Genomic DNA, 16,608 nt, shown 5'->3' with positions numbered 1-16,608 from the left:
ACTAGCGGAAGCGCAAGAACGAATGTGCGATGTGTACGACCGAAACCGGGAGGAGCAAGTCTTCGAAGTTGGCGGCCGAGTGTATTTTAGTACGAAACACTTAGATCGGAGACAAACAGGATTACCCAACTCAAGCAAGCTTGGTTCGAAGTGGATAGGTCCCTATACGGTGGTGAAGAGGTTCTACTGTATAATTACGCGTACGAGCTCAACATCCAAGTCGGACACAAACTTCATCCAGTCTTCAACACCGGATCTTTGAAGCGTTACAAGGACGCCACTCGGATGTCGAGGCCCCATGATGTCGCTCTAGCCGACGGCGCAGCTGGACAACTCATCCAAAGCCTGCTTGGTAAACGAGCTCACAAGCAACGAATCCAATTTCTTGTGGAGTGGGTGGGTGAGGAGAAACGCACTTGGGAGCCGGTCTAGAATCTCTCACAGGTCCCGAATCTCATTGCAAACTTCGGAGCATCCAGGAAAAGGAAACGGCGAAGAGGATGAGCGGCAAAGTCAAGAGTACAGGGGCCCGAGAGCCTACATGTATCCCACATTACATTTCCTACAACTTCTGTTGCTTCTTCTTCTCGCGGCGGGCTTTCTTTCAATTTGGCCTGGACTTGCGTTTCCCGCGGCGGCAACGATACCCTAGATTAAGCTTCATCATTCCCATCCATTTGACCTTGTCGAGATACTCCAAGTTGGTCAAAGGTTCCGGGGTCACAGGCGGTTCAGCTCCATCCAGTACGGAGACAGCAGTGGCTGGAAGCTTCGCGAGAACAGCAACGCAGTGTCCGACGAGGGCATAACCAATACTCGTGCGATGCACTCCTTCACGCAGTGTTTGGACAAACTTCTCGAGCAGTTTCATATTCGTGTACGAAGTATCAAGTGGACTCTGGAAGAGAAGATCGTAAATCCAACGAAAAATCGTTGCGCTGAAGAACGCGAAAGAATTCCGTAGCTTCCGCATGAGAAACACCGTCGACAGTGCTTGGGATCACGCACGAAGTCTACCCATACCTCAGTGGCCGTGGATGCAAGACCAGTATCACCAAGGTGAGAAAGTGCCGCGCGGAACGCGTCCATGAAGCAGCCACCAACAGGAGAAGCCTGGTCACGACGCGCAAAATGCTTCTTGTAATAATAGGCGAAGGCACCTGCCCACAGATCGTCACACCATTTACCACTTGATCAATGCGCCGAGCAAAGCGTTGGTCGAGTTGCTGTTTCCATACCCAGCTCAACTGAAGCGGAGTAATCTGCCATTCCACCAGGAAGCAGCGATGCGGAGATTCACCGCGAACGTCGTGCAGCTGCTCAATATTGACTGGAACCGAGTAATCCCATGGTGCCGCCGGGTCGTAGTGATTGACACGACCTGCTTCGCCGGAGCTGACGGCAAAGCATACGGATGCCAGTTCCATAATCAGCGCTGCGCTTCCAAGCGATTGAGGCTACCAACCGGTACATTCTCCCCATCGCTGTCATCACCCAACAGGCCGCTCACTGAGGAAGTGGAGGATGGTGGACGCGCCGCGTGCTGACCGTCCGAGCCGCCCTACTCTGATTTTTCATCTGAGCTGCCGAAGAGCGGACCCAATGCAGTTTATTCAAGCGGGTTACAACTGACTCGCCAGACACATCCGACGCGTTCTTGCCGTCTGCAATCGTCACCTCCATGCTAGTGTCCAACGACTTGTACTCAAACAGGTCGTTCCGGTGTTGGGTCATGTGCGACGTCGCACCGCTATCAATCAGCCACCCGGCCGAGCGTTTCCCCCCAACTGCAAACACTGCATCGTCTTGGCTACCCTTCTTCGTAGCAGGACAGTCCCGCTTCATCTGACCCACTTGGTCACAGTTGAAACACTTGCCCTTGAAACCAACGTTCCGTTTCGGACCGTTCCATTTTCGATCGTTCCATTTTTGACCGTTCCCTCGGCCGTTCCGGAACTTGCCTGCGTTCCCATTCACTTGGAACGCCTTCTCCATGGTTTCCTTCTTCTCGAGTCGCTCGTACTCCTTCAACAGCTTTTCCTTGGCCTCGATGAGCGTCACACCCTTGGCGTTCTCTACGATAGACGATATGAGCTCATATTCGGCGGGGAGGCTGCTCAGCAGTACCACCAGCTGACGTGCCTCGTCCATGGGCTCTCCCAGCGTCTGCAAACCGACGATCAGCTCATCAAACGCATCCAGATGCTTGGCCATAGACGATCCGCTCTCCATCTTGAACTCGTGCAGTCGACGCGTCATCGTCACGCGGTTGTGGAGCGTGGTGCGGTTATAGAACTCTCGCAGCGTTCCCCAAGCTTCTATGGAACGAGTGGCCGACCGAATCTTAGTCTGATGCTGGAGTTCCACTCCCTGAGCGATGATGCCGAGCGCCTTGGCATCATTGACGAGCCACGCCTCGGTGATCTCGTTCTCCGGCTTGACGGCTTGAATATGCGCAAGCAGGCCCTTCCTGGCTAGCGTCATGCGCATATTGTACTCCCAGTGGAAGAAGTTCCCACTCCCGATGAGGACTTCGGCGCGCTTGGTCGTCGTCATATTTTGGAACGTTCCAGTAGAGTTGAGCGTTTGCGGCTGTTAACCTGTTGTTGTTGTTAAAGGCAAATGCCGAAGTGAGTAGATTAAAGTCAATTAAATCTGTCCTCTAAACTTCAGTGCTCCTGGCCATCCACCAGATTAACCGGTTTGGGACCGGTCCAGTTTGGAACGTCACGCCGGTTAGCCGAACCGTGCAGAGTTGGTGCATATCAACAGAAAGCCACTCGCATCTAAGGAAAGAAGAGTCGGTCAATATCTTTAGCGTGGTGTTGTCTATGTTATGCATCAGCTATATCAAGATTGACTTTTTATCTGCGAAAAAATAATTAATTAGCAAAGTTCGGTTTCGGTGTTAGGTTCGCTTTCGACACTTTCGTTAAGTTCGTCTTTTGGCTTTGGAACGAATGTAATCTCTGTTCTTATCGTCGTAGCCTTTCTGGTACGCTAAGCGAGTCTCGCGCGTCTTCAGGTAGTAGCGCTTCTGAGCGGCTCTGATGCGCTCCTTGTGCAGTTGATACTGTTCAGGTGTGTATGTCATTGGACTTTATATTATACTAGAACATTTTATTTGTCAGAAATAAAAAGAATTTTATTAATGCAGAATGCCGCAGCAAGAATCAGCTGAAATAACTCAAAGTAGGAATAGATCGAGCAACCTGGCTAGCCACAGCACGCGCCATCTCCAAGTCGGGACCTAACATACTGGCGATGTCATAATATCGTTCGATGCTCTCACGGATCCCACTACTCCCACTAGCCTCGCTGATGGACGGCAGCAATTGGGATAGCTTCTGACGCTTCACAGGTTTTTCAAAGCACGGAAGGCTGACCTCGGCACCTGCACTCGGTGACTGGTCAAGCAGAGTCCTAATCACCGCAAATGCTTCACCTGGCGCGATTAAGGTTGTAGTCTCTATGATGGCACGGTCGTCGCTCTTCCTGGAGACCCAAAAGAATTGCCAATGGTTTGTCAAGTTCGTGAGCAGTGCCATCACTGATTCTTCAACGATGATATCCAATGCAATCAATTCCGACAAAGCCTGGAACTCGGACGCTGTTGTCACCACCTTTTTCACTTCGATCAACATCCTCACTCCAGGCAAATGAGGCAAGTAATGTGGAAACTTCTGGGCTATATCACTCAGCACAATCATATCCGTGCGACCAGCAAGAACAATATCGCGACCAGGGACTTCAACGGTGAGGATGTTTACGCCTTTTTCCACACCAACCACGCAAAGCTTGTTATTCGTCAAGACATCGCCAATGTTGGCTACCACGTACTCACGATAAGGTTCCTTTTGCTGCTCCTCGGTACGGTCACTTTTCCACTTGAATTCCTTTGCTGGAGTCGGAACTCCACCGGCAAATTTAACTGTGTCCACAGGCGAAATCCGAATTTTCAAATCGTTCAAAAGGATGTTTCCCTTGGCTGAGTTCATTTCTAAGTGGACATATCGCGTACGCTTGGACAGCACAGTGTGCTCATACACTTTGTCGACCTTATCGAATAGACGATCCATCCTGGAAGTGTCACTCGCTGAACCACCAGCCCCATCTGGAACCACCACCAGCACGTGGATTTCATCGGTGGATGGCGGCAGCATCCCCACCAACACTTTCTTGAGGCCGGACTCTCCCTGCAGCTCCTTTTCTTCTTGCGTTAGAGATTCGACGAGAGCAGTCTTCTCCCCCTTCTTCAGCTTTTTCACATCTTCAGTGACGCTCGACAGCCACGCGCCGCCCTCCGTCTTCGCCAGGAAGAGCTGCAGGTTCTTGGCGTCGCATGTGATCGTCGATGCGTTCTCCTTCTTGATCTCCCTCTTCAGCGCGCTCACCTTCGCACCATCGCCGATCTCCACATCGAACGAGCTTCCTGCCTGGCCTACAACCGCGCACTGTAGTGAAAGCAACACCATCTTTCCTTGAATTCTGGAATGAAAGAAAGAGAGAGTACTTAAGCGAAAAATGAGGGTGTGACGAGGTGGTGTCATAATGTACTTTGCCACCTGGTTGTGCGGACGCTTTACCTGCGACACTTGCGCTCTCGCTGGTCGAGTAGTCGCCTCGTTAGAAACTGCTCCTCGCACTTAGAAACGATTAAACCTTTTCTCCTTGTTAAATTTAATGTAGAAAAAAAACTGGCTGAGTTTTCTGCTGGATATTACTACTTATGAAGTAAATTTACTTTCAGTTGAGTTTTATTTTTGGCATGTTTTAGAAATGCCATTAGCTGTACAGCTCGAAATGTATGGCGGTGAGCTACAAAGCAAAAACGGAAAGTGGCTCAAAACTGGAAAACACTACTTCGAAATTGTACTTGGAACCATCCATTTCCTGACTACGAAGTGTTCATGAATTAAATACAATTAATACTACTAAACGAAGTTTATTTTTAGGAGGCGGCCTTAGCATCAGGGGTATCAATGTCATGGCCAACTTACTACTACTATGCCTGATACTGATTCTGCAGTGCTACAGTGCTTACCTATGAAGAGAACACGGCTAGATCAAACTGCAAAGTGATTATTTATAATGCCGATGCGACACTTGACTTTCATAATCGTGAAAACGTGTTCGGATGTGGGGCGATAAAAGGAAACGAGAACGAGCTCTAAGTATGGGTTTTGTAAACGTCGGTCATTGTTACCCATATGTACCATACCGTATTCAAGTTCTGGCTCTTTTCGAATGATGCGATAAAAGGAAACGTGTTAATTCACACCGAATCTGCACGGTTCAGCTAACCGGCTGAGCGTTCCACGATGGACCGTTCCCAAACCGGTTAATCTGGTGGATGGCCAGGAGCGCTTGACAAGAGGACAGATCTAATTGACTTTAATCTACTCACTTCGGCATTTACCGCTAACAACAACAACAGGTTAACAGCCGCAACCTCAACTCGACCGGAACGCTCCTCGCAAGAACGCTCAAGACCATGACGACTACCAAGCGCGCCGAAGTCCTCCTAGGGAGTGGGAACTACTTCCATTGGGAGTACAATATGCGCATGACACTAGCCAGGAAGGGTTTGCTTGCGCATATTCAAGTCGTCAAGCCTGATAACGAGATCACAGAGGCGTGGCTCGTCAACGATGCCAAGGCGCTTGGCATCATCGCCCAGGGTGTGGAACTCCAGCACCAGACCAAGATCCGGTCGGCGACGCGTTCCATGGAAGCATGGGAAACGCTCCGCGAGTTCTACAATCGCACCACGCTCCACAACCGCGTGACGATGACGCGTCGACTGCACGAGTTCAAGATGGAGAGCGGATCGTCTATGGCCAAGCATCTGGATGCGTTTGATGAGCTGATCGTCGGTTTGCAGACGCTGGGAGAGCCCATGGACGAGGCACGTCAGCTGGTGGTACTGCTGAGCAGCCTCCCCGCCGAATATGAGCTCATATCGTCTATCGTAGAGAACGCCAAGGGTGTGACGCTCATCGGGGCCAAGGAAAAGCTGTTGAAGGAGTACGAGCGACTCGAGAAGAAGGAAACCATGGAGAAGGCGTTCCAAGTGAATGGGAACGCAGGCAAGTTCCGGAACGGCCGAGGGAACGGTCAAAAATGGAACGATCGAAAATGGAACGGTCCGAAACGGAACGTTGGTTTCAAGGGCAAGTGTTTCAACTGTGACCAAGTGGGTCAGATGAAGCGGGACTGTCCTGCTACGAAGAAGGGTAGCCAAGACGATGCAGTGTTTGCAGTTGGGGGGAAACGCTCGGCCGGGTGGCTGATTGATAGCGGTGCGACGTCGCACATGACCCAACACCGGAACGACCTGTTTGAGTACAAGTCGTTGGACACTAGCATGGAGGTGACGATTGCAGACGGCAAGAAGCTGCACGTCGCAGGAACTGGAACGGTCAAGTTGACTGGTTTGGACGGTAGACGCATCCGTATGGTGGACGTGCTCCACATCCCCGGGCTCGATAGACGCTTATTGTCAGTCGGGAAGCTCGCGGAACGCGGTATGAGTGTGGAGTTCCAGCGTTCCAGTTGTGTAATTTGGGGACGGGACGCTGCAATAGCGTCAGGGAAGAAGGTCGGTAAGGCGTTCCTTTTGGACTGTCAGCAGGAGGTGGCCCGTTTCGTGGAATACGCCGATGCAGACAGCGAGTGGGAGCTTTGGCACGCTCGCATGGGTCACCCCAACAAGGACGCACTGACGAAGACCCAGCGTTCCACGACCGGTATCCCGCAAGTGAGAAGGAGGTGCGAGACTTTGTGCGGTGGATGCATGAAGGGAAAGCAGACCGTGACGGCGTTCCCGTCACGATCACTGACGAAGACAACGCGTGTGTTGGAAGTAGTACACACGGACGTTATGGGACCAATGAGAACGCTCTCAAAGGGGGGTGCCAAGTACGTGCTGACCTTTGTAGACGACTACTCAAGGTATGTCGTGACATTCTTCATGAAGAGCAAGAGTGAGGTGGGCAGCAAGCTGAAGGAGTTCAAGGCGCTGTATGAAAATCAGTGGGGGGAACGATTGAAGTGCCTGCGTTCCGATAATGGAACGGAGTTTGTGAACAAGACGGTATTGGAACTCTGTCAGCGGAATGGCATCGTGCATCAACGCAGCGTTCCATACAGCCCTCAGCAGAACGGTGTTGCGGAGCGCATGAACCGTACCATCATGGAGAAGGCACGAAGCATGCTACACTACAAGTCTATGTCGACGGAGTGGTGGGCTGAAGCGGTGAGTACTGCAGTGTACCTTATCAACCGTTCCACGAACACATCCAACTCGGATGTCACGCCATATGAGTTGGCGCTCCAAGTGAAGCCACGGATGGAACACCTACGCGTGTTTGGATCACAAGGGTACGCTCACGTGGATGACGTGAAGAGAACGAAGTTGGAACCCAAGAGCTTCAGGTGCACGTTCCTCGGATACGCAGAGAACGTAAAAGGGTATCGTGTCTACGACTTGGATGCATCCAAGGTCAAGGTGTCACGATCGGTAAAGCTGGACGAGCGTGAGGTGGGCGGTATCTATGACACGCCGTCGCCAGCTTCTGGAACGATCATCCATGTGACAAGGAACAATGACGATACCGTGGTTCCGGTTTCAGAAGTGGAACGACAGTCTGTTCAAGATGAACCGATGGAAGAAGCGGAAGAACCTGCTCAAGACATTGAGATGGACGATGTTGAACCGGAACGGAACGCCGGGCTACCACAGCTACCCGCACCGGAGGAACGCCGTTCGAGCGGACTGGAGCTGGCAACGTACCGCTCACAACCTCCTGCGTTCCAAGAGGACCGGATAATTTTCCATCCTGAAACGGAACGCTCAACCCGACCTCGGGAACCGGTGTTTCTGCTTGGGAACGGCTACGATGACGATGTGGAACGCCAGTCTGAAAGAGGTAGTGATGGACCGCCGTCTCCGAAGCGTCCTAGGATCGATGAAGACTGTTTACTCGCAGAGGCAGTGTTGGCATACGCGGCCAGCATCGGAGGCGTCCCGGATACGCCGAACACGTACGCAGAAGCTATCGCCAGTGATGAAGCAGCTGAATGGCGTCGGGCTATGAAGGCTGAGTTACACTCTCATTCCCAGAACGGAACGTGGACATTGGTTCCATGTGGAACGGCTACGCGTTCCATTGGATGTCGCTGGGTGTTCACCAAGAAGCGTGACGAAAACGGTCGTGTTATCCGTTACAAGGCACGCCTAGTAGCTCAAGGGTTCAAGCAGAAGTTTGGAATCGATTTTTTTGAGACGTATTCTCCTGTTGCAAACATGAACTCGATTCGAGTTGTACTCGCTGTGTGTGTGGCATGCGACTACATTATGGAGCAACTGGATGCTGACACAGCGTTCCTAAACAGTGGTTTAGTGGATTTGGTCTACATGGACGTTCCACTTGGTCTCAAGAACGCTGAAGGCATGAAGTGCAAGCTGCTAAAGGCCATATATGGTTTGAAGCAAGCTGCAAGTGCATGGAACAAGACTATCCATCGTGTGTTCCTGCGGAGCGGTTTCAAGAGTTGTGGAGCCGACCAGTGTGTCTACGTCAAGCGTTCCAGGGACGCATTCGTGTACGTGTGCCTGTATGTGGACGACATGATCATTGCGGCGAAGACACGCGAAGAGATTCGCGAAGTAAAGGGCGCTCTGAAGAGTGCCTTCAAGATGAAAGAGCTTGGCGAGGCAAAGTTCATCCTGGGGATGGAGATTGATCATGATAAGGCAGCTGGAACGCTGATGATCAAGCAAACTCGGTACATTGACGACATTGTAGAACGCTTCAACCAACGGAACGCCAAGATGTTGGATAACCCATGCGCGTCAAACATGAAGCTGTCGAAGATGATGTCGCCAGCCACGGAGAAGGAACGACGTGAAATGCAGTCAAGACCGTACCGTTCCTTGATCGGATGCCTGATGTACATCACAACATGCACTCGACCGGACATTGCGTACGTTGTAACGCAGTTGTCACGCTTCCTGGAGAATCCTGGAACGCAACACTGGAAGGCAGCGATACGGGTCCTCCAGTACTTGAAGACAACTTGGCAGCACGGTATCGTCTACCAAAGTGGAACGCAAGGTGTCAAGGCAGAGGCGTTCACGGACGCAGACTGGGGAAGCAACATTGACGACAGGCGTTCTGTATCAGGTGTCATGGTCATGATTGGGAACGCTCCGGTTGTGTTCAAGTCCAAGTACCAGAGAACGGTTGCACTCAGCTCAGCGGAAGCAGAGTACATGGCTCTGAGTCTGTGTACGCAAGAGGTACTGTGGACACGTGCTATTCTCAAGGACATGGGTCACGAGCAAGTGGGAGCGACGCAGGTCTGGGAGGACAATCAAGGTGCTATCGCTCTTGCAAGTAACGCTGGGTATCACGCTAGGACCAAGCACGTGGACATCCGACATCACTTCATTCGGGAGAATGTGGAACGCTCTACGATCAAGGTGGACTACGTCGACACGAAGCGCCAACTTGCCGACATGCTGACGAAGGCGCTTGGAACGAAGTCGCTAGCGTTCCTTCGCGAGGCAAGCGGGATCAAGAAGAGGAACGCCGCTGAGTAGCGATCCTTAACGAAGACGAACGCCGTGCAGTAGCGGTGAGTGGGAGTGTTAATTCACACCGACTCTGCACGGTTCAGTTAACCGGCTGAGCGTTCCACGATGGACCGTTCCCAAACCGGTTAATCTGGTGGATGGCCAGGAGCGCTTGACAAGAGGACAGATCTAATTGACTTTAATCTACTCACTTCGGCATTTACCGCTAGCAACAACAACAAAACGAGCTCTAAGTATGGGTTTTGTAAACGTCGGTCGTTGCTACTCATATGAACCGTACCGTATTCAAGTTCTGGCTCTTTTCGAATGAACCATCATATCCAGTACAGACACATACAGTACTGCACCCCGTTTTCGGGAAGGTGGACCATATAGGATTTGCAAATAAATAAGATTTTAGCATACAAAATATGGTTCATTTAGATTCAGGATCATCATATCCGGAAATTTATCGAAGGTCCAAGGGCACGAAAACGGGGTGCAGTTCTGTACCGGTACTGCGAAATCGACTCTCACCCAATCGTTTCACAATAAGTATTGGTAATCAACGCATGCAAACTACATGTACGCATGCGTTGTTCAATCCCTTGCGTACCGCTCGTTCGCGGGGGGCCGTCGTCGTTTGTGGAAGTGTTTGTAAGCAGCCACTCATTCACTGTGCAAGACAAAGAGCACCCCGTAAAACAAATTAAATAAAGGAGAAACATCAGTCCCAATTGTTAGTCTCGCATGACACATTTTCCTACAAAATTGTTACATGTACAAACATGGATCTTAATTATTATACTAAAGCATTGGTGTACCGTAACCTCACTGCTAAAAAGCTCAATTGATGTACAAAACGCTGGTAAATTTTGCACTTTTTAAAAGTATTCTGGCCAGAAAAATGCATGCATGTGGAAATTTGAATAATAAGTCTGTGGAAATTTGAATAATAAGTCTGTAGAAATTTGCTTACAGACATTAGTTTAAAAATGGTGTGTAATCATAGTAAAACTTGATTTTCTTTTCTCGATTTGAACAGTGTTGTATTATTGGTAGCGCGTGTTTGCCCTGTGGCCATAAATTACTCTACCAAACAAAAAGGCAGTCGTTTTCGGACAAGCACATACGGTACTTGAGTCTTGCCCAGGAAAAATGGTATGTTTCTCGCTGAGATCCTGGTATGTATTTACATGTTGATTTGCGCATGCAGGTTATTTACAGCGAGAGTGCAGCGGTCTGTGCTGAGCTCTCTTCGCATGTGATTATCTTGATTGTAACCACCCTTTTTGGAGGATACCCCCCCCCTGGGGGGGGGGCGCATCCTGGGGCCTTCGGGTTTCTAATACCTAGAGCGTAGTACCTGGTACGTCGGTGGAGTGTAGTATTAATAGCTTAAACGATTACACATGTGCACCTTGACCGTGCGAGTGCGCGGTGCCGTCCATTACCTATCGCTTAATAAAGCTACCGGTATTGCCGAGATCCATTCTTTCGGACAAGCACATACGGTACTTGAGTCTTGCCCAGGAAAAATGGTATGTTTCTCGCTGAGATCCTGGTATGTATTTACATGTTGATTTGCGCATGCAGGTTATTTACAGCGAGAGTGCAGCGGTCTGTGCTGAGCTCTCTTCGCATGTGATTATCTTGATTGTAACCACCCTTTTTGGAGGATACCCCCCCCCCTGGGGGGGGGGGGCGCATCCTGGGGCCTTCGGTTTTCTAATACCTAGAGCGTAGTACCTGGTACGTCGGTGGAGTGTAGTATTAATAGCTTAAACGATTACACATGTGCACCTTGACCGTGCGAGTGCGCGGTGCCGTCCATTACCTATCGCTTAATAAAGCTACCGGTATTGCCGAGATCCATTCTTCAGAATATCACGGATACCGGTACATGCAACCAAGCTCTCGTATCACCAGATGGTGCGATAAATCAGTGCTACAGTACCTTTTGGGAAACAGACTGCATGCACCCTGTACAACAATACTGTACATGTACTGGGTCATAGGATAATCAAGAGAACAAATCCATTTCTAGTATCAGACAGAAGAATGCTGCCGAATACGTACTGTACACTGAACCCAAAATGAGCAGCTTTAAATGCTTAAAGTTTGTACCTTGACGCTACTTAGAACAAGCACTGACTCCAAATCAATCTGGAACATTCTCGTAAAAAAACACTGTTATCTTGAACCAGCTCGTAAAAAAACGCTTTTACGAGAATGTTCCAGGAGTCTATCAGAACGAGATTTTTTCTCTTGATTAGAAATTAACGTGTCCTTACATTGAACTTATCATCATTTTCTGCACTAAACTTTAACAAGTACCGTATTCGGTTTTTGTCATCATTTTCTGCGTTAAACTTTAACAGGTACCGAATTCGGTTTTTGACATCAACGTTTGAACAAACTTGGTGCACAGGTAATTTGCCAGAAGGTATTTTTATGCGGGCCCTCATCCGGAGGGCCCTCGCATAAAAAGAGCAGTAAGGAAAACTACAGTTTACCGGTATCTGTACTTGTAAATACCAGTATAAACCGTTCCCGTTGCAGAGACCGTTCCCGTTGCAAATCGTTCCCGTTGCAGAGACCGTTCCCGTTGCAAATCGTTCCCGTCCCAACGACCGTTCCCGTTGCAAAAACAAAAACGTTTTTCGCATTCACTTTCAGATTCTATGCAAACTCATGAACTCGGTCACCGGGCCCTTGCTGCCGAATGGATATCTGGCCGTGGGCCTCGTCCTACCGGATCGCGTTATACCTACACTACTAGCCGAAGCTAAGGCCCGTACGTACACTGGGGTTTTCAATTGTGTCGGAGGTGGCGACGACTCCTACCGCCAACAGTCTCGCGTGGATAGTGCTGCGTTGTCGCCAGCTCTCTTGGAGCTGCGTAAGGCGCTGGCTGTAGTCATTGGAATGCTGCACCCGGGTTGGAAGCCAGGCGTATTCTCGTTCATGCGCTCGAAGCCAGGCGAAACAGAGCAGGAGGCCCACCAGGACTACCAAGGCGACAACATAGCTCGTGCCCGCGCAGCCCATCCCGGCGGTGTTCCAGCAAGCATGGTGCTAGCTTTGCAGCCCAATACGAGGCTTCGAGTCTTCGACGGATGCTTCGCTGCCAGGGACGACAGCAAAGAGCGCATTGTGGAAATTCCCGTGGGATTTTGCCTAATCTTTAGAGGAGATCTCATTCACAGCGGTGTTGCTTTCATCAAAACTAACTACCGTGTACACTGCTATCTAAGCTACGACGACGTGCACTGGACACCTGATGTGGTCCAAAATGTTCTTCCGAGCCATGGTGTGTGTGGTTTCTGCGGTGTCAAGATGCTAAAAGGGCCTGGGCTGCGCAAACATCGGTATTTGTGTGAGCAGAATCCCGATGGAGCTTCGAACCGGTTGAAGCGAAAGCGCGAGGGCAAGGAGGGTGTCTTCAAATGCGAGTTGTGCCCCAACGTCGAATACTCCGTGGCGAGTAGTTTGCGTTCGCACAAGAGCAGAGTCCACGGTAGCGGCCAGTAGGTAGAGTAAATCTCATTACATCGCATTAGGGTTTAGGGTTCGGCTGCTGGTCAGTAAAGGGGATACGGCCGGCAAAACCCCATGAACGCGGTGGTAGGAAAGCGTCTTCGAAACTTAAAATTACGTCTCCTTCGTAACTGCCGAACTGTTGCATATCAATCGGGGGCAGACCTACCATTGTAGGTGGAGTAGCAGGATGACTCAAATCCATGCGCTCACTGAAACTTGGCTCGCGTCCAGTTCCTCTTTTGCCTTGATTCTTTCGATGCTGGGCTTGTCGTTTTCCCTTTCTAATCGTGCGGATTGTAGCTGGTTCTTGAATTCTTGGCACAGTGTGCTTATCTTGATCCCTATAAATCCACCAATGCCTGTCGAAATCATGAGGAGCTAAGAACCGTTGCCCGTTGGACTCGACGATCGAAATTAATTCGTGCAGGCATGGTCTGCCGTGTACGACACGGAAAACACCTGAGCACTTGCTACGCTGAACCCCGCTGTTTACTATCTTCTCCGCATCTTTCCACAGCCTCTCTGTTTCTCCAAGAGCTGCTCGTGTGATAATACGAACTACTCTGGAATAACGGTTCTTCTGGAATATGTGAGGTGCAGTGACTGCGTTTTGCTCCATAAGTAAGCGCGTCTCCGACGCCGCGATCGTCCACCACGCTCTCCGCCACTCCTGCTATGGGGAAGGAGGCCATAAGGTGAAGGACATGGCCTTTGGAGACTTCTACGACGCTCTTGCTGTGTTACGTGCTATCAACACTTGCCCATTCTCAACCGAGTGTATTCGTCGCATGCGAACAAATTCTCTCTTATGATTGGTTAAAGGGGAAAGTGGTCGCATGTAAAAGAGATTATAAAAAGGCGTCAATGCGACGAATTCGTCGCGTGTAAAAATATGATCGCATCAGAGCGAATTGGGTCGCACGGAAAATCCTCCAATCAGAAGCATGCAGTCTTCTGGTTTCTACCGTATTCTACATGCTGTGTTACGTGCTATCAGCACTTGCCCTCGTTTAGCTCTACATTTCCCGTGCACCGATGGTGAAATGAATGTTGCCGCTGCTGAATTTCGCACGATTAGTGGAGGAAGGGCAATTACGGGCTGTATTGGAGCCATTGATGGATGGCTGTGTCCGATTCCTGAAACAGGGTACGTAGCCCTAAGTGTACCCTGGTTAAATGAAGTGTATGACACGTCATACCTCGGAATATGTGGTACAAAGTACCAAGGTCGTTCAAAGCCAACCATTGGTTAACGACATTGCATTTCTATAGGTGACTTATAGTTTGTATTAAACCCAAGCTTTTATCTACCCATAAATATACTCAGTTTACATTCTACCTTATTTAGGTCACTTCGCTCTCTTTAATTAAAGAGGGGACCTGTGAACTGCCGTTCACTGAGAGTTTGTATACTCTCGGAAGATAACTTCCTCTAGCGCAAGGTGCTGTGTGACCCCGTCACACTTGGTAGCACTCGTAGTCAATCCACGCCATCGCGGGTAGACTACCTGAACCTCCGAATTTCGTTGCCATGGATAGGAACGACTTCTCCCATATGAACGACTCTCAGTTCGAGTCGGTTCGGAAGATGGCAGGCATCTTCGGGATGGAGGCCCTGCAGAGCCTGGTGGTATCAACACCGGCTGAGCAGCTCGATCGCGTCAATGCATTCGACGCGTACGAGCAGGGCCTCATCGCGCATGTGCGGGAGAACCTGCAGGCTCCGGCGGCGGAAGCAAACCCGCCTCACCCGAAGCCAATACGGCTGAAGGTAGAGCCGTATGAAGGGAAGGAAGGCGAGAACCTTCACTTCTGGGTCCGAGAAGTAGAGCTCGCGATGGACGCGGCTCTGATCTCGACCGAGCAACTGCGTGTTGCTTTTGCACTCTCCAACCTTAGCGGTCGTGCTAAGAGTTGGGTGTACACTCGGGAAGCGACATCCCCTGGGTGTTTCACATCCTGGGCTCAGCTGTGTGAGCAGCTTCGAGCCGCGTTCTTCCCGGCGAACTACGAGTACCGCCAGCGTTCGCGCTTCCTCTCGTGTAAACAAGGGAGGCGCGAACTGACGACGCCAAGCACTGCTACACCCAGGAATGAGGACGGGTCTGTGTCGATTCCGTTATTGCAGCAAAAAGACGCCAAGATGATGTGTGGCATGTGCTTCGGAGATGGCTCTCTGCATGTGTTTTCTCTCCCTGACTTTAAGAAGCGAGGCGTGTTCCCCTACCTCACGTTTGCCCCGCAGTCTTTGGTGATCACACTGGAACACTTCCAAGGGGGAAGGAACAAGACAGTCAAGTTGTCAGCCCCCGTTCTTGGGCTCAATGCGTCGACGTCGTCAGCAAACGACGGCCCCATCAAGAAGTCGCACACGATCAACTCGCCAGTAGCAGACATCGTCATTCATCGTGTGGGACCAAGTTAAGGGCAGCACAACGCGCAGTATCTTTCTCGCATGGTAATGCTGATGTTTCTAGCCAATGGTGACTTGCTCATGTACTCGACTGCACCAAAGTTCGAGAGCACGAGTACGTGCAAGAGATACGGGAGCTCACGGTGTCCCTATTGGGAAATCCACGCAACGAACACGTCATGATGACTGTGTTCATGGACGGCCTTCGAGTGGGCCCCGCACACACTCAGCTGTTCCAGGTGCAGTCAAGCACCCTTGAAGAGGCGATTCAAGTGGCTCTTCAAGAAGAGTACAGCCATCGCCAGGCGCGTACGCCGGCCTCAGCATGGCCTGGGAGTTCCTTGTCGGCTCCCGGTCGAACAAGCCCCAACGGACCAGATCCCATGGAGCTCGGGTCCACCGAACAGCGTGACATCCGCTGCTTCGGCTGCGGGAAGATGGGCCATTTCAAGCGCGACTGGCCCGCGGAAAGACTCCGCAGACGGTCCTTCCCCAAGCCCGTCCTTAATCGCTGGCAGAAGCCAGGGTCCCGGGGACAGGGGAACGCCGGGAGCCAGTAGGGGCGAAGCGCCCTACTGGGGAAGAACTAAGTCTTCGGGATGAGTGCGCGTACCACGGGGACTTAGCCCCTGAGAGTCTTCGCACTCTCGAATCGGCGAAGAGCAGCGGCGGGTTGCTCGTAGTACACGGATGTGTACGGGGATACGATCATCCCTTTAGAATCTTGATCGATTCTGGGGCGTCGAAGAATTTCGCACGCCGCCAGACGGTTGCTCGCAACAGCAACAAGTTGTCCGATGCTTTGAGAGAAAGCAAGGACAACGGAACAGTGTCAGTGCGACTGGCCGACGGGAAGGTCGTCATTGTCCCCAACGTCCAAGTGGATCTGGCCGTAAGTTTGTAGACTTTGACAGCCTCGAACAGTTCACTGCTCGCGATATGGATCCATATGATATGATCCTGGGCATGCCCTGGCTTGAGAAGCACGAGCCCTGGATCGACTGGCGAGGCAACCGCCCTGCGCAGTCCGACAGAGCATTGGTGAGTCATGTTTCCACCTCTGTCAGGACCC

General features: G+C 50.9%; 1 protein-coding gene across 1 annotated transcript; it reads right to left on the bottom strand.

Moving 5' to 3' along the window:
• Nucleotides 1–3,122: 3,122 nt before the first annotated feature.
• On the bottom strand, nucleotides 3,123–4,485 carry PITG_18503 (Crinkler (CRN) family protein; the record flags this gene model as incomplete). Its single annotated transcript, XM_002997575.1, has 1 exon — nucleotides 3,123–4,485. One exon carries the CDS (start codon nucleotides 4,473–4,475, stop codon nucleotides 3,174–3,176), a length of 1,302 nt encoding a protein of 433 aa, XP_002997621.1.
• Nucleotides 4,486–16,608: the final 12,123 nt, after the last annotated feature.

This window comes from Phytophthora infestans, genomic scaffold, assembly GCF_000142945.1.
Source record: "Phytophthora infestans T30-4 supercont1.69 genomic scaffold, whole genome shotgun sequence".
NCBI lineage: Eukaryota > Oomycota > Peronosporomycetes > Peronosporales > Peronosporaceae > Phytophthora > Phytophthora infestans.
This window is presented reverse-complemented; position numbering and strand designations above follow the sequence as displayed.